Below are 22615 nucleotides of genomic sequence, written 5' to 3'. Positions count from 1 at the left end.
TTAATTAGCGTAATTAAAAGAAGAGACTCGCAGCAACATGCACGTAATGTCGCCACTGGCTAAAGGACACAGAACGCATCCTCCAACAAACTTAATTAAATTGCTCATGTAATTCATTTTGGCAACTACTCAATAGTCGGTGCTTTTTTCCACAACGATCCCATCTTTTTTTTTTTTTATGGATTTTACTTTTTTTCCTTAATGAATGACATATCCAAAATCATTCCCCCACATTCAGAATGGAATTTAATCCAAAGTATTTAATTTGCCTTATCCGTCCGTAGACCCTAATACTCTTAATATAACCAAGTCCTCTTTCCCTCTTCTCCGATATCTCTACCCTATCTTCTCTTCCTATTACAGGTTGATGACAATGTTACCACTTACCCTCCACACCCCACTCTCTGGCGTTAGGATATCGTCCGTGGTGCCGGCGGAGAAGACTGGCGACGATGACGCAGACCATCCAATCACAAATATGGGGTTGGCCTTGAAGCTCCACTACATTAGAGGTGTATACTTTTTCTCAGCTGAAGCAGTTGAAGGTCTCACCATTTATGACTTGAAGAAGCCAATGTTTCCCTGGCTAGCTCTCTTCTACACCGCCTCAGGGAGGATTCGGAGATCTGAAACAGGCAGACCTTTCATCAAGTGTAACGATGGGGGTGTACGGATTGTTGAAGCACACTGTGAGAAAACCATAGAAGAGTTGCTGCTGGCAAGGAATAATGATCATCATTTTTCTGTGGATAGCTTTCTTGCTCATGATCAAGTTCTGGGCCCTGATTTAGGATTCTCTCCCCTCGTCTATATTCAGGTAATTAATTAATGTTCTGTTTTATATATCTTTTTTTTCCCAGTTGGATTATGTTTAATTATGAAGGGAGAAGATAAGAAGAATAAAGAAATATTAACGAAATTTAATTTAATTATGTGATCCCATGCAAAAATAAGCCAGGCAATTCACTCTTGAAGGTGTCCCATCCTAGCTGGTAGGATGAAATATAAAATTTTAAAACAATAATAGATATTTAATCATGGTTACTAATTACCAAATAATGCTTGTTGAATCTGGATTTATGAAAGGGAAAGCAATTTGCTGCCATCTTTTTGCCCATCAACCATTACTTCTATGAACAGATATATTATTTATTTTCATATTAAAGCACATCAGACATCTCTAATCTGTCAGCTCTTATTTTTCTGCATAATTAATTTTTCCAAGAATATGTTTCATATACCAAATTTTAGGGTTTCTGTTCTTTTTTTTAAAAAAAATGAAATCTAATTAGTATTATTTTTTATTTTTGTAATTTGATCATCAGTTCACTTGGTTCAAGTGTGGAGGCATGTCTGTGGGACTCAGCTGGGCTCATGTTCTTGGGGATCCATTCTCAGCTTCAACCTTCATCAACATGTGGGGCCAATCCATGAAAGGTCATGTGCCATCCAAGTCTCTGCCCCTGCCGCGCCCCAAGAAACCTGAGTTCCCACTTTCAACTATCATCAAGGAACCATTTTCCCTAAAACGGGTCGATCCAGTTGGGGACTACTGGCTAACTACCAATAACTGTAAAATGGAAACTCACTATTTCCATTTCACCGGAAAACAGCTAGACGACATAGTATCAAACATTTCCAGTCTAGTCCAGCCGGTAAAGATCTCGCACTTCGAAGTCATCTCTGCAATGATATGGAAATCTTTATCCAAAGTCAGGGGAGATTCAGGACCAAGAATTGTGACATTTTGTACAAGAATTTCTCGCACTAGTGAAACGGATGAGAATGAAGTTCCAAGCAACAAGATAGTGTTTAGCATTGCTAGAACAGATATCAACCCGGCGAAAGGCGATTTACAAGAATTGGCAGCATTGATTGCAGAGAAACAAGAAGAGGAAAATAGTCTGATTGAAGAAACAATTGAGAGTGGCAAGGGAGAGTATATGGTATATGGAACAAATTTGACATTTGTGAATTTGGAACAAGCAGATATTTATGGGCTGGAATTGAAAGGACATAAACCTGTTTTTGCATATTATACCATCAAAGGCGTTGGTGATGAAGGAGCTGTTCTTGTGCTTCCTAGGAAGGGTAACGGCAGCGACAAGAGAGGTGCTGGTAGGACAGTTAATGTGATTCTGCCGGAGAATCAACTTGCAGGTCTAAAGAATGAGCTCAGGAAAGAATGGGGTATCGTCTAATGAAACAAGGTCACAGCTTTGGTTTGTAGCAAAAGTGTTCCATGGGTATAATAAAGTGTAAAACTAGTGCCAAAATTCCCATTTCCAAGCAAATGGGGCATAAAAGATTTAGCTGCGATTATTTGTTAGTGATAACTGATGATATTATGATGTCGAAAATATTAGTTTATCATATTACTCGTTACAAGTTTATTTTAACTTAGCTTGAGTTTGATATGTTTAATATTTATTATCCAAATTAATTTATATAAATTATTAATTAAATATGAAATATGTATTTTATAAGATTATTAAAATTTTAAAATATAAATTATTAATAAACAAATACTTTTACACTACATAAAATTAAATGGTTTAAATAATATTAAATAATGATAATTGAATTTAGAAATTATTTATAATTAATAATGAATTTTAATTTACTACAGTCCCTAAAAACTCATTTTTTATTATATTCTATAAATTAGGAAATTTAATTTCTACAGTTAAGGGAATCAATAATTTTTCTTTTTAAGAATGAAAATGATTATTTGTTAAAAGGTAAATGTTTAATTTTATTATGTACTTATCGGGATGCTTTAATTTATATTTTTATATTATTAATTAATATTTTATTTTTTCATATAATTAATTAGAAATTAAAATTAAAATGAAAAATAATTATAAAAATTAAAACATATATTTTTTATATTTTCATTTAATTAATTAAATTAAAATGTAAAAATATAAAAGAATTGTAATTTTAAGTTAATTTTTATTAAGTATAAATTAAGTTCCATAATGATTCCGCAAATTATATATACCAATCAAATATTTTAAAAAAGAATTTAATTTTAATTTTAAAATAAATTAAATATAAATAAAAATTTATTATCTCGTTTCTATTTCAATTTCAGTTACTCAATTTGATTTTAATGAATTAAACGGGCCATTAGATTAGGTGAAAATGGAGAAGAAGGAAGCGATCCTTTGGCGGATTTGGGATATTGGACAACAACGCAAATTCAACTTTCAAGTGATTATGACTTTGTATTATGATACGGGAAAATGACCTTCATGAGCTGCATATTAATCTCACATTTCTTTCATTGTTATTTTTTGTGCTAAATACTTATGTCATCATATTTGTGATTTGATTTCATAAATAAAATTATTATTATTACTAATATTAAATTTTAATTAATAATATGAAAAGTAAACTTGTTCTATTAAAGTTTTACTTAATTGAAAGAGAAGTACAACTACCAACCATAGATGACCAAGTGGAGTAGATCATTTTTATTTTTGCACAATTATGCTGATCCATCCATAGAGAATCTTATATATAATATATAAATTTTAATGTAAATATTTAATTAAAAATAAATATCCCGTAAAATTAAATTTACATAAAATAAAAATCCAATAAAACAGAAAAAAAGAGGACATTTAATCGCGGTGGCTGCACGGACACGAAGGCAACTATACTTCCCCGGCGGGCGCCCAAGAATTTTGCAAAAAGGAGAATTTCCCTTCCCTTTTTTTGTTCCGGGCTTAAGGAGGAAAAAAAAAAAAAAAAACACCGGTCAGGATCCGGGTGGGTCCCGCCTACATACATTACGCCTGTTTCTCCTTGTCTCAACCGTCTCTCTCCCCACCCTACGCCATTTCTCTCTCTCTCCCTCTGCTTACCCACCCCCATTTTTTAGAGCTCATTCTCGAAAGGCCCCGAGAGAGAGAGAGAGAGAGAGAGAGAGGGAGAGGAGGGCAAACTGACTGAAACGAAACGATATCTAACCAAACCATAAGCGAAGTCCATTATTTTTCAAAGCTTGAATTATTTATTTGGGCATTATTGAATTATTTGGATTTTGTCGATCGAGATGAGTTCGGATTTGGTTAGATTCGTTGAGTCGATGCTCGGCGTCTCGCTCGGGAGCTCTGTGTCTGACTCTGTGCTTTTGATTGTAACGACGTCGTTTGCTTTGATAGTAGGGTTGTTGATCTTTTCGTGGAAGAGATCGTCGGATCGGAACAAAGAGCTGAAGCCTGTAGTACTTACTAAGTCGCTTGCTGTGAGGGATGAGGAGGATGAGGCTGAGGCTTTTGCGGGGAAAACTAAACTTACAGTCTTTTATGGGACTCAGACTGGAACATCTGAGGGCTTTGCTAAGGTATGATCATTTTTCATATATTTTTATGAGGTTCTTTGATTCCTTTTGATTTTGGCCTTTGATTATGGATTGATGATTGGGGATTTGGCTGGATTTGTTAAAAAGAAAGAGAATCCATCAGCGTGGCCGCAGATGATGGCTCTTTTTGAAGTCAAAGTTAAGCGATAATTTTGACTGATGTGAAATCCCAATTAGTTTTTGGTTAATAGTCCTTAATAAGACGTGGCTGACATGATTCTGGATTTTTAACTTAGTCTGCTGGAAAATGGCATTGAATTTTGAAATGAGCTGAACTGTGTCCAATTGTTCTGGCCACTCTTTGACAAGCTATTTGGAAGTGGTTTTTGTCACTTTGAAAAAAAAAAAAAAAAAAAAAAATCTTTGTTAGAGGGGGCACTTTCTGATTGCAGATTACAGTAACATAATTGACTCTAAGCTAAAACTCGCACGTGATCTCATGGACAGAATTGCAGTACTAGTAACTGTTCAATTTGTCAGTTATGATTAGGTGAAAAGCAAATGAAATGAGGGAATTTTTAGCTTTACATGGCAATTGATTCGATGGTGTTGGCATTGTTGTGTGCATAATGATGATATGACATTTGGATGAAGGCATTAATCATTGCAAATGGGGTAAATAGGGGCAGAGATATGTAGCTTACTTTTATGATTTCAAGAAACTGTTATGATTTCAACAAACTTTTATACTAAATTCCATGAACTTTGGAGTGGACCCCTATAAGAAAGTGATTGCATAGGTAAAAACTGCAGTGAATAGGGTGGTTTGGGGACTTGCTGTTGATACAATAGATAATTGTGTGTTTAGACGAATATGCTTTTCAGTCTGTGTGCATTGTTGCATATTTGTTTTTCCTGGCATATTCAGTGTTAGAATCAGAGGAACCGCTGCACAATCCTGTGTTGAGTGTGATATCTTTATTTTACCATGAATCTATACAAGACACTCCTAATCTGTGTTGGTTATGCTTTTAATGAAGATTTTTCCCCTAATTATTATTTCAGGCCTTAGCTGAGGAGATCAAGGCAAGATATGAGAAAGCAGCTGTTAAAGTTGTTGACCTGGTATGTTGGTGGGATTCTTGCATAGCTTTGTGAAATTTAATGATAAAATTGCTTCTTTGGAATGTAATGGTAGAAATTTTCATGTCAATATTGTTTGAATCAGGATGATTATGCCATGGATGATGATCAATATGAAGAAAAGTTGAAGAAGGAGACACTGGCATTTTTCATGGTTGCCACGTAAGATAAATTCTTACATTTACTGGCCTTTTGTATACATAAACCATATGATTGAGCTTTCAGAAAGAATGATGCATTCAATGTGGTTTGAGCCCTACATTGCAGTTATGGAGATGGAGAGCCAACTGATAATGCTGCAAGATTTTACAAGTGGTTTACTGAGGTTGGTGATTTTGCTAAGATGCTGAAATTGTATAACATTCCAAGACGCATTTTATCACCATCTATAGCCTGCATCATATTTCATGTGTCCTGATGGTGATTTAATTTCAGGAAAATGAAAGGGAAGTTTGGCTTCAACAGCTCACGTATGGTGTTTTTGGCTTGGGTAACCGTCAATATGAACATTTTAATAAGGTAAATTTAGCAGGATATGTTCTTTTTCTTTCTCTCTTTCCCTTTCTTTTGCTATTTTTATATCATGATTTTATGATTTGATGAAATATCTTTGCACTTTGCTAAACAGATAGCGAAGGTGCTTGACGAACAACTTAGTGAACAAGGTATATTTCCATAATTCTGTTTATATTTGTTTGTGTGGCTATACATAAATAATCATACTTTCTATTGATTGGATTCTTGTGCTCCTTTTGGAAGGTGATTTAGCTGTATGTCACATATATAGGTATTCATGACTAGTTTTGCATCTAGCCACGGTTGGTGCTTGTTATCATTTTGTTTGTCTCATCAAGTTTCTTATTTTATGGTTTGAAGTTAATGTTCATCTTTCTAATATGATAGATTCATCTTTGTGATTTAAATAGGTGCAAAACGCCTCATTCCTGTTGGCCTTGGTGATGATGATCAATGCATTGAAGATGATTTTACTGCTTGGTATACTATATTGTTAGAATTGAACATGCATTAACCTAAGCTCTTGCAATATATGGTCAAGCTCATGCATTTCTCCAACTGAGTCGATGGAGCTTTTTGCAATATGTTGTATTAACTGTAAGTTTGATTTCTCCTAGGAGAGAATTATTGTGGCCTGAGTTAGACCAGTTACTCAGAGATGAAGATGATATGAATGGTGCATCTACTCCATATACAGCTGCTATACCTGAATACCGAGTGGTGATTCATGATGCTTCTGTGACATCATTTGAAGATAAATTGTCAAACTTGGCAAATGGGAATACTTTGTTTGATATTCACCATCCATGCAGGTATTTGGTAATGGGTATGTGCCTTTTTTCACACATTAATTGTGCACTGAAATGTTTTCCTTCTTTTCCTAAAGAGTAAATGTTGCTGTTCAAAAGGAGCTCCACAAACCCGAGTCTGACCGCTCTTGCATACATCTGGAGTTTGACATATCAGGGACTGGTATAATGTAAGTTCATTGCTGTAAACTTGTTTGATTCTTTTTTTATTGGGTCACAAAGCTCTAGTTTATTAGGGGCTTTTAACTACTTTTTGACATGGGAAGAGAAGGTGTTTGATTTTTAAATGTGCTTTTGTGTTTAATAGATTTCTACCATTTGCATTGTCTTGTGTAATGTGGAATTATCAATACATGACTTTTTATCACCCTCTTGGTTATGTAGTTGACCTTATGTTGATCTTAACAATATTTGCTTTACTTATTTTTGTGTATTCATTTGTTTCTTTAGATATGAAACTGGAGACCATGTGGGTGTTTATGCTGAGAATCATGATGAAACTGTTGAAGAAGCAGGGAAGTTGTTGGGTCAACCCTTGGATTTGCTATTTTCCATTCACAATGACGATGAGGATGGCACACCCCTTGGAAGTTCATTGCCACCTCCTTTCCCAGGGCCTTGCACACTTCGATCTGCTTTGTCACGCAATGCAGATCTATTGAACCCCCCTCGAAAGGTGATATTTTGGTACATTTGGTGTACATTTGTCTGTCTCTATATGTGTTGATATTGTTACACAAATTTTGTTTCTGTATTGTGTTGTCACTTGTCAGGCTGCTTTGATTGCTTTGGCTGCTCATGCCAGTGAACCTAGTGAGGCAGAAAGACTCAAGTTTTTATCATCGCCACAGGGGAAGGTCAATGAATCATTCATGCTATTTGTTGATATTTGATCTTGTGAGTTTCATATGCATCTTTTGTGTCTATTCGTGCTTACGTTTCATTCTTTTTGCCGTCCAGGAGGAGTACACCCAATGGGTTATTGCAAGTCAGAGAAGTCTTCTTGAGGTAATGGCTGAGTTCCCATCTGCAAAACCTCCACTTGGTGTTTTTTTTGCTGCAGTAGCTCCTCGCCTGCAACCTCGCTATTATTCAATCTCATCCTCCCCTAGGTGATTTACTACTTATAACTGGGTGTTGGAAATGCATTTTATTTAATTTTTAGAGTCACAAAAACATAATTCCCATCATACCTGGTGCAGATTTGCTCCCAGTAGAGTACATGTGACCTGTGCTTTAGTTTATGGTCCAAAACCAACTGGTAGAATTCACAGAGGGGTTTGCTCAACCTGGATGAAGGTAGTGTAGTTACTAGGCCTTGAATATATTTCACACCGCTGAACTCTTCTTGCCTCACATGTTGCTGCTGCATGTGCATGACCCTAGGACAATTTTGCTTTTGTAACTAACATCCACCTCTAAAAAAAAACAGAATGCAGTTCCTCTGGAGAAAAGTAGTGACTGTAGCTGGGCTCCAATTTTCATCAGGACATCTAATTTCAAGTTACCATCTGACCCTTCAATACCAATCATCATGGTGGGACCTGGTACTGGATTGGCACCTTTTAGAGGATTTCTACAGGTATGGAATCGTTATTTGATGGTGGTTTTCATTATTTGTTTTTCTAAATAATAAAGTAAATAATTGTTTCTCAGGAAAGAATGGCCCTGAAAGAGGATGGTTCTCAGCTTGGTCCTGCTCTGCTCTTCTTTGGATGTAGAAATCGTCGAATGGTTGGGATCTTTGCCATGCGTGACTCTTTATTAGATAATTATTGATAACATTGCAATCCTATGCTCAATGATTTGCTTCTGTGTTCGTTTACAGGATTTCATATATGAGGATGAGCTCAATGATTTTGTGGAACAAGGTGTGATTTCTGAGTTGATTGCTGCATTCTCAAGGGAAGGGCCACAGAAGGAGTATGTTCAACATAAGATGGTGGACAAAGTAAGTACTTCTGTACAGCAAAACCAATTGTCTTGACAAGAAGAAAACAAATTTTTATTGCGTCATTTAATGCAATGCAGGCAGCACAAATTTGGAGCATAATTTCTCAGGGGGGATATCTTTATGTGTGTGGTGATGCCAAGGGCATGGCTAGAGATGTTCATAGGACTTTGCATACCATTGTTCAGGAGCAGGTATTACATCTACCCTAACACCTTTTTTCCCCTCTCCTTTCCTTTGTGTGCATGTGTGTGCATATGTGTGCACATTCACATGCATTGCCTGTTGGAGGGTGGGGGTGTCCCACTCTTAATCTTTCAAAATGCAACATACTGAAAATCATGCATACATGCGTGAAGCTTGTTTTGAGTTTCCTGTTTTACAGTTTTAGTAGAGTTGTTAAGTGGTGGTTCCCATTCTTTGGGAACTTTCTCTTGTATGAAATGCGGTCATTCTAATGTTTGAATTTATGTTTGTTTTTGTCCAATGTCCTGTCTTTTTAATCTTTGTATTTCAGGGAAATTTGGACTCATCAAAGACAGAGTCTATGGTTAAGAAACTCCAGATGGACGGACGATACCTCAGAGATGTCTGGTGACAGCTCCAATTTTAACATTCAATCTTGTGGTTGTTTGCAGTAACCATCTGAGTATAGCATTGAATTTATTCATCTACATTCTCAAGCTTCTTGACCAGTTTATATCTGCCCTCCTCAAGTTATAGCGGGGTTGATAAGGATGGCAACCCAAACTTGATTTCCTTTAAAAACTGGAATCATGCCCCCTACCTACCCTTTAATCATCTTGAACTTTTTCTTTTTCAAATACAAGGATCCTGTTAATCAACGACAGTCTCCTAAATGGAAAAAACCGAGCGGGCAATAGCATGTGGTTAGTTGTTAAATGTCAATAGACGCTAACAGGTGGCAATGTATGAATCATTGTAGTAAAAGATGGTAATGAATAAACTGAAGATTGTTCTCGAAAACGAAAACAATGACTTAAATTTCTGTTGTTTTTGTGAATGTCTATCTGTTGAACTTGTATCTGTTGCTGTTAGAAGATAAGATAGCAAGAGGGGGCATTGTTGAGACCTGGCAACCTTGGTGTGACGAAGATAGAAATTTTTTAGAACAAACATGATGCAAGCGGGCATTTTTTTTAATCATTTTACCTATCTTCATGATTTGCTGAAGGGCTTGATGGGGCACCATTTAATTCTGGTCAGTTGTATATTTTTAACCAAAGCTCTGAAATTAATTTCAATAAAAGCTCTTAGGGGTAAGAATCAAACGCTGTTAGGGTTTGATTCTGAGATGGTGTTACAATATTTAAACGATGGTTTGCTCCGGCGTCATCCACATGCCCTTGAAGAAGTTGTAGCCTTTCAAGATAATACTATTATAACGCCTGTGAACGGTGATAAAAGCATCCTTGGTTTTTGCCGAGTGTGAAAGAGCTGGTCACATGCTCAAGCGAGCTTAGGACTAGGAAGGGGTAGGACTCTTTTAAATTCATAACCATCATGAAGCTCTCTTCGATGGTTAGGCAACCAGTAAGCTGCTTGCATTACAGATTGGATTGGTAGAATCTTGTTACTTTTTCTGTAATTCATTCACATACGGGGCTTCTTATTTCATTTGGTTTGGATTGAAGAACAAATTCCAAACGAGAAATTCAGTATTACTAACAAATGCCTCGGAAAATACACATAATTCCTAAAAATTGTCATATTCTTAATTCTTAAATAAATAAATAAGACAAAACAACACTTAATGCTACCCAGCAAGAGGTTAGCTAAAATTTTGTTCTTTTTTGGAAAAAAAAAAAGTATTACTTAAACTTCAAATATTATTATTTTTTTTTACTTATATAAATATAATTTATTTTTCTCGATTAATAAAAGGCCAACACATAAATAAGCAGATTGATATATTTGTATCTGTGCTGAATAATATCCCTTTTTAGTATGAGACCTTGGAGGGGAGTTGGTATGAGTTTTTAGCACCAAGTCACAGCTATGTGAAAGCTAAAATAGAAAATATGGTACCTACACCACAATAACAAGTTTGCATCCAATCACTCAGCATTAAGGGTGTTAAGTTTCCATTTTCATTTTGATTCTTTCCAAGAATTTAAATCGAAATTGAATTTTCAATTTTTTTATTTTTATGTATTAAAATTGGAAGCTTATAAAAAAATTAACCTTAATTATTCTTCATCCATTTTTATTTAATATTTAATATAATATTTTAAATTGCCCATATTCTTAATTGTATTTTTTAATTACTTATCCAATTAAAATAGGAAGTATTAAGTGATATTAAATTTTTTAATATTATAAATATTATAAAAATTTAAAAAATATTTTAATCAGTTTATAAGCGGTCCATATATATATATATATATATATATATATATATATATATATATATATATATATATATATATATATTATGAAACTATAAATAGCTCATATTTTTCAATAAATAGTTAAATAAGTCTAAAATTAAGTTTTGAAACAAATAAACTCTATATTTTTTAATAAGATTAAATAAGTTTATGCTTAATAAAATAATTTTTTTAATAATAAAATATTTTTTTAATTTAAAATATTAAAAATTATTTATTAGTTTTAATTAAAATAAAATAAAAAATTGAGAAACATGAGATGAACAAAAATTGTTTCATATTAAAATTATTATTTTTGATATTTTATTAGATATAAATTTATTTGATTTTAATAACAAAGTACAGATATTTAACCAACATATTAATAGAAATAGTAAAAAATTTTATATCTTTTAAATACTATCAATAATTGAATTTTATGAATAATTTTTTTTTTATTTCTATAATGGGCCTCAATCTTATGAAAAAAAAAAATTCATGTTCAAACGCTTTATTTTCACAATAAATTTATCCAATACGAATAAGATTAAATCTAACCTATTTGATAGGAATGCTTTATTCCCATATCGAGCCTTCCTACATGAGTAGCATTAAGGAGGTGTTTGATTTACCTATTGAGTGGGACTGGTAATTGATAGACACATAAACAGGTAAACTAAAATACTTGATAAGTTTAAAAAAATAAAAATGATAGTTGATGGGTAGCCGATATGATACCCATCAGTTGCAGTTTATATCACCTCTATTTTTATAATTGTTTATCATCAGCTGGTAGCTGATTTGATTTTATTTTTTATTTTGACTATATTATCTTTTTTTATTTAACTCGAAAATTAATATTATTAATACTTTTATATTTTTCATTTATAATTTTAACATTTTAATTAATACATTTACCTTTGTTAAAATATTTTTTATTAATAATATAAAATATAAAATATTTATTTATATCTAAAAACTTAAAATTAATTATAAGTTTTTTCTTTATCAATAACAATAATTACTTTGTTATTTTATCTATATTTTTAAAATTATTTAATTATTTTTTTAAAAAAATTTAATTATTTTTTTATTTCAATAATAAAATAAATAATCTAATATAATAGATTAATAATTATATTTTTATTTTAATAATATAATAAATGATATAATATATTAATTTGATAATTGTATATTTAATTTAATAATAATATACTATAATATAATATAATATAATAAATTTATAATTTTATATTTAGTTTAATAATAAAATAAATTATACAATATATATCCTTATTGGTCATTTCACATATCAACAGCAACAACTAAATATAGTTTTACCAAATAATTAACATAAATCAACTATCATTAGCTATCATGTCACACCTTACCCCTCCGTAAGGCATCACATGATCCCGTAGTAACTTAATGAATTACCGAACTTTACCTACCGATAACCCATTAAATACACTACAAGAGATTTTAAAATAATTTTAATTCTTTTTGAAGATGGCAAGTACTTTTAACAGGTATTAAAAACTTTTAATTTAAGTTTAAATGCTAGGTAAAATTTTTGACAAATTCTATTTTTCAGCAAATTTTATAAAAATTTCAACAGAGTGCCGGCTGTAATTGAGAAAAACAAAAAATTTTGACATATAGAAAACACTTCCAAATGCACTTTATCAAATATCAACCACCAATAACTCAATTCAATACAAATCAACTCAATCTCCACAATTCATAGTATTTCCAAAACAATTAAATAAACCCATTCACATAGAATTTAAAATATTTAATTTGCATTCATAATTTAATTTACAGATATAAAATCTCAAAAATAATATTATTACACATTGACTGTACAACTGCTCAGTCTACATTAATACATATGATACTAAGCTATTTATATCAAAATAATTATAAAGGTATAAATAAATACCCGTACAAAAATCTCGGTGTAGTCCTCAACTAATCAGCATCTCACTCTGCTGTTTTTTCCTTTCCTCTATCTGCGACAGCAAAAAAAGCTATCGCTGAGTATAATTTACTCATTGGTGTACAATAAAAATTTAAAATGCTTAATTTAAAAGATTTATTGATGAATCACAATTCAAATATTTCACAATCTAATTTCACAATTTTCAAAGCTCATTATAACACAATTTTGGTCAAACAATTTAGTAACACAGTGTTGCCAATCTATACACAACTTAAGTCATGACACAAAATTTTCAATAAATGCCGTGTTGTACACCACGACAAAGCGATCTACAACCTCACTAATCCAAATCAATGAGGAAGGTGGCTAGCTAGCTAATGAGTACTCATCCGATCTCAACCTCAACTGGAAAGCTAGAGAGGGAGGAAAATAATCAATCTCATCCCCATAAATGGAGGAGGAATAATAAGGCACTGTCATACTAAGTGTGAATCCGAAATCAATTTAAAACAATTTATTTAAATAATTCATGAGAAATCCGATCAATTTCCAAAGTCATATTTGCAGTCACAAAGTGGCAATACAATTCATAATCACACGAAAATTTCATAAAACATAACAAATCAATATTCAATAAGAAAATGATTAAATAGATTTATTGTGCACAAACCTGATGCGAGACACCTCTAGGCCTTGACTCAGTTTACTGTATCATTTTTCAGGTTTTTTTCAGCTAAAATACACAAATTACAGTGTTTCAGTATCTTATCTCATAACAAATCCAATAATTAAATTTATGTCTACTTAATTCTAGTCCTAATATGCTTAAAATAACATTCTTTGTAGTTTGCATTTTGGGGTTACTATTCATGACACTATTCAAGTCAAAATATTGACTTTCTTATGCTTAATAGGTTTATGGATTCTAATTATACCCATATACTATATTTTGGGTGTCTAATTTGTTGGTTTATGTTATTATTTCAATTTATGGGTTTCCTAAGATAAAATTCAATTTTTTTTTCAGTTTTAATGCTCTATATTGCACTGTTTCATTAGTCAAGTTACTGTGAGAATTTGGCTAAGTGTTTTTTTTATAAAAGTTGTTCCTTATTGTCTTAACTTTAATTCCCTTCTTGAATCACTCAATTTGGAGTTTTGTAACCCAAGATATGGCCATTTGAATAGGGCTAACCGGATTAGTGTTACTCAGAATTTCTGGGCACTTTATTGGTTCTGATAATTTTGGACAATTAACTTTGGCTGGCAAAATGACTTGGTTATGGGCAGAATTTTGGTTGATGTTCTTAATGAAAGTTGTAGTTCTATGTCATACCTTTCCAATGCCACAAAAATCAGGTCATTTTGACATGTCTAGCCCAAGTTATGGCTAAATGAACAAGCACTGTTTATTTGGTCATTTTTGTACAGTGAAAGTGCACATTATCCGGATTTGACCTAATTGTTCACTATCTAAATGTCATTTTCTGGGCATAGTCTCCAAATGAAAATTGTGTCTTTATTTGTCTAATTTCATTTCCAATTGGCCTTACACCAATTGAGTTGATAAAATTTCAGTTTTGGTCGCTGAAAGAGACCTAGGTTAATCTGCCAGATTGGGACTCTAACCAATCCGAATTTTATTTTGTTTCCACTCATTCCTATACATCACAATTGGTCCCAATGGACTATTTTTAACCTCAATTAGGGTCAATTGTATCAATTGACCATTTCCTCCAATTTTTCTCCCAATTTCAAGAATTCAAGAACTCTAAATTTGTAATTCATTCAATCAATGAAATTAAAGTGTATAATCTTACTCTACATACTTAATTTAACTTCTCTATCACTATAATTTCATCAAACTAAAGCAATCTCTACCTCCCTATAGGCTAGCCGAAATTTACTATTAGTCTCCCATAATTGTTTTGTTTACATTTTCACTTTAATTCTAAGTTAATTTAGCTAGAAACATAAGCATCGAACTATAAATTATAAGTTTATATTACTAACCTTTCTCTTTGAAATTCAACCACCCAAATCCTTCACTTTTCTTTCAAAATTTCTTGATCAATCTTCTTTTCTAGTTGCCCAAACAAGGTTTAATCAACAAAATTGAGTAATTTATGGGAGATTTTTAGGGTTTATAGAGCTTGAAATCAAGTTTCAATGGAAGATTTTGAGAGAGAGAAGAGAGAGGGATGAGGGACGGCAATTGAAGGAAGATGAAGACCAATTTCCTTTTTCAATTATTTTTGTTTTATCCTCATTTTGACTTAGTTAAAAATTAGGGAAATTAAATTCCATTTTTGACATCATAGGTGATGTCACTAAAGTGATGTAATAAACCTATTTTCATTTCTTTTCCTTTTTTTTTTTTTATTTTTTCATAGTTCTTTAATTTAATTCTATATTTTAAAATTTTCATTTCTTCGATTTTCTTTGATAGTTAGGTCGTGAATCACCCCTAGGGGTGAATTGACTAATTTACTAATCGTCGGTTTGATCCGGTTTACAAATAATTCGATATTTCTTCCGAATCTCTGACCTAATTATTTGACCTATTTATCAGTTATTTTCTATGATTTTTTTATTTTTCACTAGATTCGCAATAATCCTTAGGACCGCAGTGTCATAATTTTTCATTCAAAATTAGGGTTAGGACGATCTCGCAGTCACTTCCTGAGAATGTCACCCATCACTGTGACCCCTGGCTCATTTAACATTTTACATTTTATGCTCTGTTTTTCTTATTTATATTTAACTATCTAGTAATTATTATTTATTATCATTCAGAGCTTTTCTAAGTATCTTACATGTGTTTCTGATTCCCTTGATTATCCGGACCGACATCGATCACTAGAACAATGCAATATACTAGGCTATACATATAGGAGTGTTACATACCAGCTATCAGCTAATAGTAATAACTATTAGCTTTATTCAACAGTTAAACTAAATAGGACCTAGAGAGTTATTATTATTATTTTTTTCTAAACAGACTGTATAATATATTTTTTAATTTTAATACAATTGTTTAATTTGATTTGAAATTCCAAAATCGTGCACAGGTCCTGCTCAACATCATAAAGCCAATGAAAAACAGGCACCAAATCAAGAAGTCCTCCTTAGATCCCGCCACGGAGGGCAATTTCGCACTGAGAAAGTACCATCACATTCTCTTCGAGGCCCAAACGCCTTTCCGCAGTTCAGTTTTTCACTTTTCGGTATAGTGCTCACCGTTTCTTTCTCCGCCCGAAAACATCCTGCTAGGCGCGTGCCATCCACGCTGTTCAACGGTCGGTCCTCCTCCGTACTTAATACCATTTCTTCTTCCCAATTCTCCGCTTCTCACCATCTCTCTTCCTTTCTGAGTTTTCACTCTCTCTCGTTCTCTCTGTAAAATCATTGCTAGGGTTTTGGCTAATTGGGGCTTAGCAACTAATTATTGCTTCAGTGTTCTACTTGATACGCAATTCTACGATAAGCAAGCACAATGATTGAGAAAACCAAGAAACAGAAGAGGGGAATAATTAGTGAAGAAGACATCTCCACTCTCCTGCAAAGGTAACTTCTTTGTTCTTCCTCTTTTTTTTTTTTTGGAAATTTATCAGTCTTATTTTTTTCTGTTCGGTGGGGTTTTGGGTTTTGGGGGAAAGGCATACAGCGAATACGGTGCTTGCATTGCTTCAAGAAGTGGCTCAATTCGAAGGCGTGAAGTTTGATTGGAATGCGCTCGTGAAGAAGACGAGGACGGGAATTTCTAATGCGAGAGAGTACCAGATGCTCTGGAGGCATTTGGCCTATGGACACGCCTTGCTTGAAAAATTGGAAGATGGAGCTCAGCCTCTGGTTTGTTTTGTCACTTCCCCTCAAATTTCTTAGTTTCCAAAACATCCAATTTATCTTCTCCCTCCACTTTTGAAGTTATTGCTAATTTCTGTCTTGCAGGATGATGACAGTGATTTAGAGTATGAATTAGAAGCATTTCCGGATGTTAGTAGTGAAGCTTCAACTGAGGCTGCTGCTTGTGTCAAGGTAAAGGAAATGAAATTAGGCTCTGACGATTCATTTCCTGTAGTAATTGAAAATCTGAAAAGTATAATAATAATAATAATAATAATAATAATAATAATAATAATAATAATAATAATAATAATAATAATAATATAAACTTATTTTTTGAAGTACAAAATTCCGAAAATTTCTATTGGTATGGACACTTGTGTATCTATTTTACTTAGCAAATTGTGCTTCAGAACTTGATAACTCCTGGTGGAAAACCAAAGTTTTTTCTACTACTGGGATGTTTCCCTGGGAACTTGGAGACTTCTATAAAGCCTCTTTTTTTTTCCCAAAAAAAAAGAGAAGATTTTTTAATTTTCATTCATTTTAATAGTTGAATATATGGTTGGAAAAGGATGAATTTGTCAAGATTTACCATTCAAAGCCTGTGACAGATAAATGATTGGCACATATCCTGTAATGCCCATAACCTACGATAACAGCTTGGCACTAAGCAAATTTTTTTAAAAATTTGCAAAGTACATAAATGAGTAGATATTGGTAGATACAAGCAAAACTAAAATACACAGCTATGTAATAAGCATAAATATTATTTTGTAATTAATAATGTATTTTAGCAAAAATAATTATGAAAAATAGTTAAAATTAGAAAAAAATAGAACACATAAACTTATATATCGGTCAAATTAATGCTTCATACTATTAATTTTACTATAAATCTAACCTCAAACAAAATTTTCTTCAATAAATATGCAAAAAACAACAAATAATACTCACCCTTTGCAAGAAGTAGTTGTGAAAAATCAAAATATTTATGATGATCTTATCTTGAAAAAGAATGAGCGAGATATTTGTAAAAAGGAGAAGTTTAGTTGGAATTTTGAGAGAATATGATAGAATAAGTAGTTGGAAGGCTGGAACACTCATAGAATTAAAAAAACTGAAGAAAACACCATGACTCTGATGTTTGAATGGACTAAACTGTGTTTAGCACACAATTCACCTACCAAAATAGGAACTTTGGAGAGGAATTGCAGAAATCATGAACCTTGTGATGCACTGATATGATGGCCTTTAGTCCTTCCCTCTCTCTCTTCAGGGAGTATTATTGTAAGATGTTGGCAGGATAAGCTTGAGGTTCTGTCACTTTTTTGTGTCCTATGGGGAATGCTAGGAGGGTAGAATGATGTAATTTCTGTCGAGTAGCTTGGGTTGTATATAATTGGGGATGGCATGTCAGTCTCCTTGACTAATGGGAGATTAAATTTATTTTTGAAATTACTTTAAAAAAATTTGTTTCATATTAGTGCCTGTGATTTTGTTGATTCTGTGAGCTTATTTAATGTGAATGGTTGTCTTGTTAGGTCCTGATTGCTTCTGGTTTATCAAGTGACTCTGTCCACCCAAATAGTACAACAGTTGAGGCTCCCTTAACCATAAATATACCTAATGGACAAGCAGTAAATTCGCAACCTGCTACATTGCGAGGGATGAATATAACAGTTCCAGTTTCTGTTCAGAAACAGCCTCTGCCTGCAGTAACATCCACTGAAGGATTGGATGCAAACGGATCTGTAAGTGGCACCATTCCTGCACGAAGGAAAAGAAAACCATGGTTGGAATCAGAGGACATGGAGCTGATTGCTGCTGTGCAGAAATATGGTGAAGGGAATTGGGCAAATATCTTACGGAGTGAATTCAAGTGGGATAGAACAGCTTCACAGCTATCTCAGGTTGTTTTCCTATCAAAGGTCCCATTCACTTATGTTGTTTTCATCTCCCACCTTTTCGACCCCATTCTTCATGTTCTTACCATGCATTAGATGTGAGACTTTTTTTACTTGATTTAGTCTCATAGGTTGGAGTCAAACATGTTGGATTAAATGAATCATTTGCTGTTTACTTAAGAACTCCTTCTGCTTTCTACAATTAACTCTACACCTTTGATATTGTGATAACAATTTCTGTATGAATTGGGGATTCATATAATATCATAGCTGGGTTACTTTGCCCTGGACATGTCTTGAAAGTTCTTGGAAATCATTGAGATATATGGTTTGCATGGTTAGTAAGGACTTCAGCTCTTAAAGGAATACATGGAATGTTGCATATGGGACTATATAGAATTGGCTCTCTTCTGGGGCACTGCCTGGTTTTTGATGGAGAAGTTTTCTAAGTAGATTTAAAGTGAGGTGTTCAGAATTAAGGAAGCTATTTAAAAAAAAATTGTTGGGTGACTAATTCCAGGAAATGTAGGGTAAGGATTATAGAGTAAGGATTTGATCATATGTGATGAACTAGATGTAACCTCAATGGGGAACTAGGAGACTCATTTAAGGCGTGGTAACTCAAATTTATTAGTGTAATAAAAGGGATCAAAAAAAGGCACTGGATGGAATATCCAAAATGTGGTGAGAAAAAACATTGCTGAGGAATGGCAGGGAGTTTTACAATAGCTAGAGTGGATAGCACAGAAGTGTTCATACACCACATAGTTGCTCATTCATTTTTAAAAATGTGGAATCATATAGAATATATTTCATTTTAAAATTTGCTAATGGTTTATGATAATTCTTCCTTAATCTGTTGCCCTCTCTCAGAGGGTTTATATATACAAATTGCAATGTGCAAGTGGATGCTTAATTGTATATTGCACATTTTCCAACTCTCGTTTTTCTCTTCTGAAAAGGAAGGTATGAAAAGACTATTTGAGTTGATCGTCAGTTTGGTGCAATAGTTCGTTTATTTGGTGCAAACATGGAACCATGTTGATGTGCTTTTGTTTATATGTTTACTTATTTTGTTCTGTAAGATTTCTTCCTGAGGTCTATGCAAATCGCCACCATGTACCTTTACCACCTTATCCAAGGCCCAGGAAAGTACTTTAAATTTGATAAGGTATATATGCATTTGCTGGTAGAAGATTTGAAGGTGCTGAATAAAGCTTAAATAAAAAGGCTAGCTGAAAAGAGTAAAGTTATTTAATAATTGTTATTTCATAATCAATGATGCGATAAGTGTTAAACATTGCATTTGATAGGAGGCTGAAGAGCGTAACATTTGTTACATTGTCTGAGAGAGAGAGGGAGTGAGAGAATATAGAAGAGGTCAATGATATTTATAAAACATTTGAGAAACAACACAATTAATTGCCAATACTGTGTTGGAGCTATATATGCATTTTGAGTTACATCAGGATTGGTTTATTATTGTTAAGATCTCAAGAGTAGAACCAGTTCTTGGCATCATCTATGCAAGTCAATTATATGTGTCTGCATCAGTGTTAAAGTTGAAATTCTATCAGTAGCTACTATTTTTTTTTAACCATTATATGTAATTGATCGAAATGCTTTTGTTAATTGACTTTTTTGAGAGTGAATAATCTGTATATAAGCTGAGGCATCATTGGAGAATCACACTTTACCAACCTTCTGTGCCATAATGTTAGTTCTGGCAACATGAAATAATTATTTAAATTAAATGGTTAATTGCTTATATTATTGAATAAATATTACTTATCCTTAAACTGAATTTATATTTATAAGTTGCCTTGGCGGATTTATCTGTTTGGGTTTATTACATCGGAAAATAAATAATGCCATGTAAACCAATCCGTTGTCATCTAGTCCGGTTAGGATGTCTGGGTTTACCCAGTATTCCCGGGTTCAAATCCCGGCAACGGAATTTTTCTGATTTTTTACATGTCATTTTTGCCTGTTATGGTAAATTCTTTGACAATATATTAAGGTTGATCATGTCAATTAAATTTGAATCTGGGTTCATCTTCACTGTTATTCTTTCCTCTCTATTCTTCTACTAAATTTCAGGGCAAATTGGGCAAATTCTATGTTATTTTTGGAGCTGGCATTTTTTACTGTTATGCAGTTCTGCTCCTTTTAGCTAGGTTTTTCTTTGTTTTCGTTCTCCTAATAGTCATAGTTTGTCCAAGCAGAGGTGGGCCATCATCCGTAAAAGGCGACTTGGCAACTGGAATCTGGGAGGTAACACAAGTGGTGTGCAAATAACTGAGGCACAGCGCGCGGCACTTCATGCAATGAATTTAGCCCTTGATCTGCCAGTTAAGAATACATTTACAAATAACTCTGGTAATTATCTTGTGTCTCAATCGAGTGCAATCTGTCCTGCAATCTAAAAAGCAAGTTAAACTTTTGAATTGGCATAACTGTTATGAAATTTCTATTGGCTCTTGCTTTATTGAGTCCTGATAATTACTCTATGATTGTTGGTATAGGTGAAACTTCATCTTCCCAACTCCAGTCTCAACGCCCCTTTGCAACGAAATCATCTTCTGTGGGACCACTGGGTTCTGCTGCTAATTCTCAAGTCGCTGTGAACAAAACAGTGAAGCCTGATTTTAGTTCAAATACAGTAAGAGCTGCTGCAGTTGCTGCTGGGGCCCGTATTACTACTCAATCAGATGCTGCTTCATTGCACAAGGCTACTCAGGCAAAGAGTGCTGTTCATATTATGCCAGCAGCTGGTTCTTCAATATCATCCATGGCTGGTGGTGCATCCAGCCACTTTGAGGCTCACCCTAATGTTCATTTTGATGACCTGGCAGCTGTATCATTTCCCACCCATCCAGCTGTCTCATCCAATGGCCAACACCTTGCTTTGGAGGCAGCTTCCTCACCAACCACTCAGCCTACTCCAATTTCTAGTACGGCCATGAACATGTCATCTGAACAGGCTCATGCTGAACTTCAGTCAAAGCAAGATGTGACAAAAGAGCAAGTCAAAGAACATGGAGGCCTTGTCTGTGGAAATGCTCCACGTGAGCAAGTTCAAGAAAGAAAAGCAGCCTTGCCAAACCAAGAAGCAGAATTTAAAACTCAAGTAGCTGTAGCCCAGAGTTCTAATGCTTCACGGAAAGTGGAAATGGGTGAAAGTGACATGGTCGATGTCCCTGGCAACCAGGCTGAAGGGAGTCAAAATTCAAATGGTGATAAGAGCACGTATCTAGCGGTTGGAAAGGATGAATATCAATCTGCAGTTCAGGAGAATTGTGGCAATCAAAGCACGAGTGGCAAACAAGCTGATCTGCGAAGCATGGCAACTGATGAATGCAGCAAAAAAGTTGAAGCTGTAAGCAAAGCAGAACCTTGCAATGTGATTACAGAGGGAGGTCTTGTATAAAGCAGCCGGGAATTTCTTTCTTTTTTCCTTTTCAGGGCAATCTTCCATTTGCATTTTAATTGACTTCAGAAATTAGTTAGGGCAAGTTATAGAATTTTGTGGTAAGTAAATGATTGAATGCATATCTTTGTTATGGTGCAAATACATTTCCTATTTGCTTGGAGTGATGAGATTACTGGGAATGCATATGAACGTGTAAGAATTAAGGCTTTCTGTTGGGTGCTAAAATGCCCTAATTATTTATGTAAACATTAACTTTTGTAAAGATGGCAATGGCACTTGCATATATAATGGAGCTGAGGTTTCCTTTCTCCTGCTTCTTCCTCCCCTTCCCCTTCCCCTTCCCCTTCCCTTTACCTCCCTTTTTTC

At 33.7% G+C, this 22615-nt stretch overlaps 3 protein-coding genes across 4 annotated transcripts; all 3 read left to right on the top strand.

The window, feature by feature from the left end:
• The first annotated feature begins 208 nt into the window (after positions 1-208).
• On the top strand, positions 209-2399 carry LOC110637122 (protein ECERIFERUM 2). The gene is made up of 2 exons (XM_021787064.2): positions 209-817; positions 1326-2399. The coding sequence occupies exons 1-2, from the start codon at positions 368-370 to the stop codon at positions 2199-2201; spliced, it is 1326 nt and encodes a 441-aa protein (XP_021642756.2). The 5' UTR covers positions 209-367; the 3' UTR covers positions 2202-2399.
• Positions 2400-3720: 1321 nt separating this feature from the next.
• Positions 3721-9755, top strand: LOC110637121 (NADPH--cytochrome P450 reductase). Its single transcript, XM_021787063.2, has 18 exons — positions 3721-4354; positions 5378-5437; positions 5541-5617; positions 5723-5780; positions 5891-5974; positions 6084-6120; positions 6382-6451; positions 6589-6783; positions 6858-6950; positions 7231-7456; positions 7554-7637; positions 7741-7892; positions 7983-8079; positions 8213-8362; positions 8437-8514; positions 8609-8731; positions 8812-8925; positions 9249-9755. Exons 1-18 carry the CDS (start codon positions 4064-4066, stop codon positions 9327-9329), a joined length of 2070 nt encoding a protein of 689 aa, XP_021642755.2. The 5' UTR covers positions 3721-4063; the 3' UTR covers positions 9330-9755.
• A 6393-nt stretch (positions 9756-16148) lies between these two features.
• On the top strand, positions 16149-22557 carry LOC110637132 (uncharacterized). 2 transcript variants are annotated; one of them, XM_021787085.2, is made up of 7 exons: positions 16149-16362; positions 16479-16630; positions 16723-16915; positions 17015-17101; positions 18454-18822; positions 21042-21195; positions 21342-22557. In XM_021787085.2, the coding sequence occupies exons 2-7, from the start codon at positions 16560-16562 to the stop codon at positions 22244-22246; spliced, it is 1779 nt and encodes a 592-aa protein (XP_021642777.1). In that variant the 5' UTR covers positions 16149-16362; positions 16479-16559; the 3' UTR covers positions 22247-22557. The 2 variants fall into 2 exon arrangements, with proteins under 2 accessions (XP_021642777.1, XP_021642776.1); XM_021787084.2 differs by having other exon boundaries at positions 16165-16630.
• Positions 22558-22615: the final 58 nt, after the last annotated feature.

Source organism: Hevea brasiliensis, chromosome 16, assembly GCF_030052815.1.
Source record: "Hevea brasiliensis isolate MT/VB/25A 57/8 chromosome 16, ASM3005281v1, whole genome shotgun sequence".
Classification (NCBI taxonomy): domain Eukaryota; kingdom Viridiplantae; phylum Streptophyta; class Magnoliopsida; order Malpighiales; family Euphorbiaceae; genus Hevea; species Hevea brasiliensis.
The sequence above is the reverse complement of the archived record's forward strand: the minus strand, read 5'-3'. Positions and strand labels throughout refer to the sequence as shown.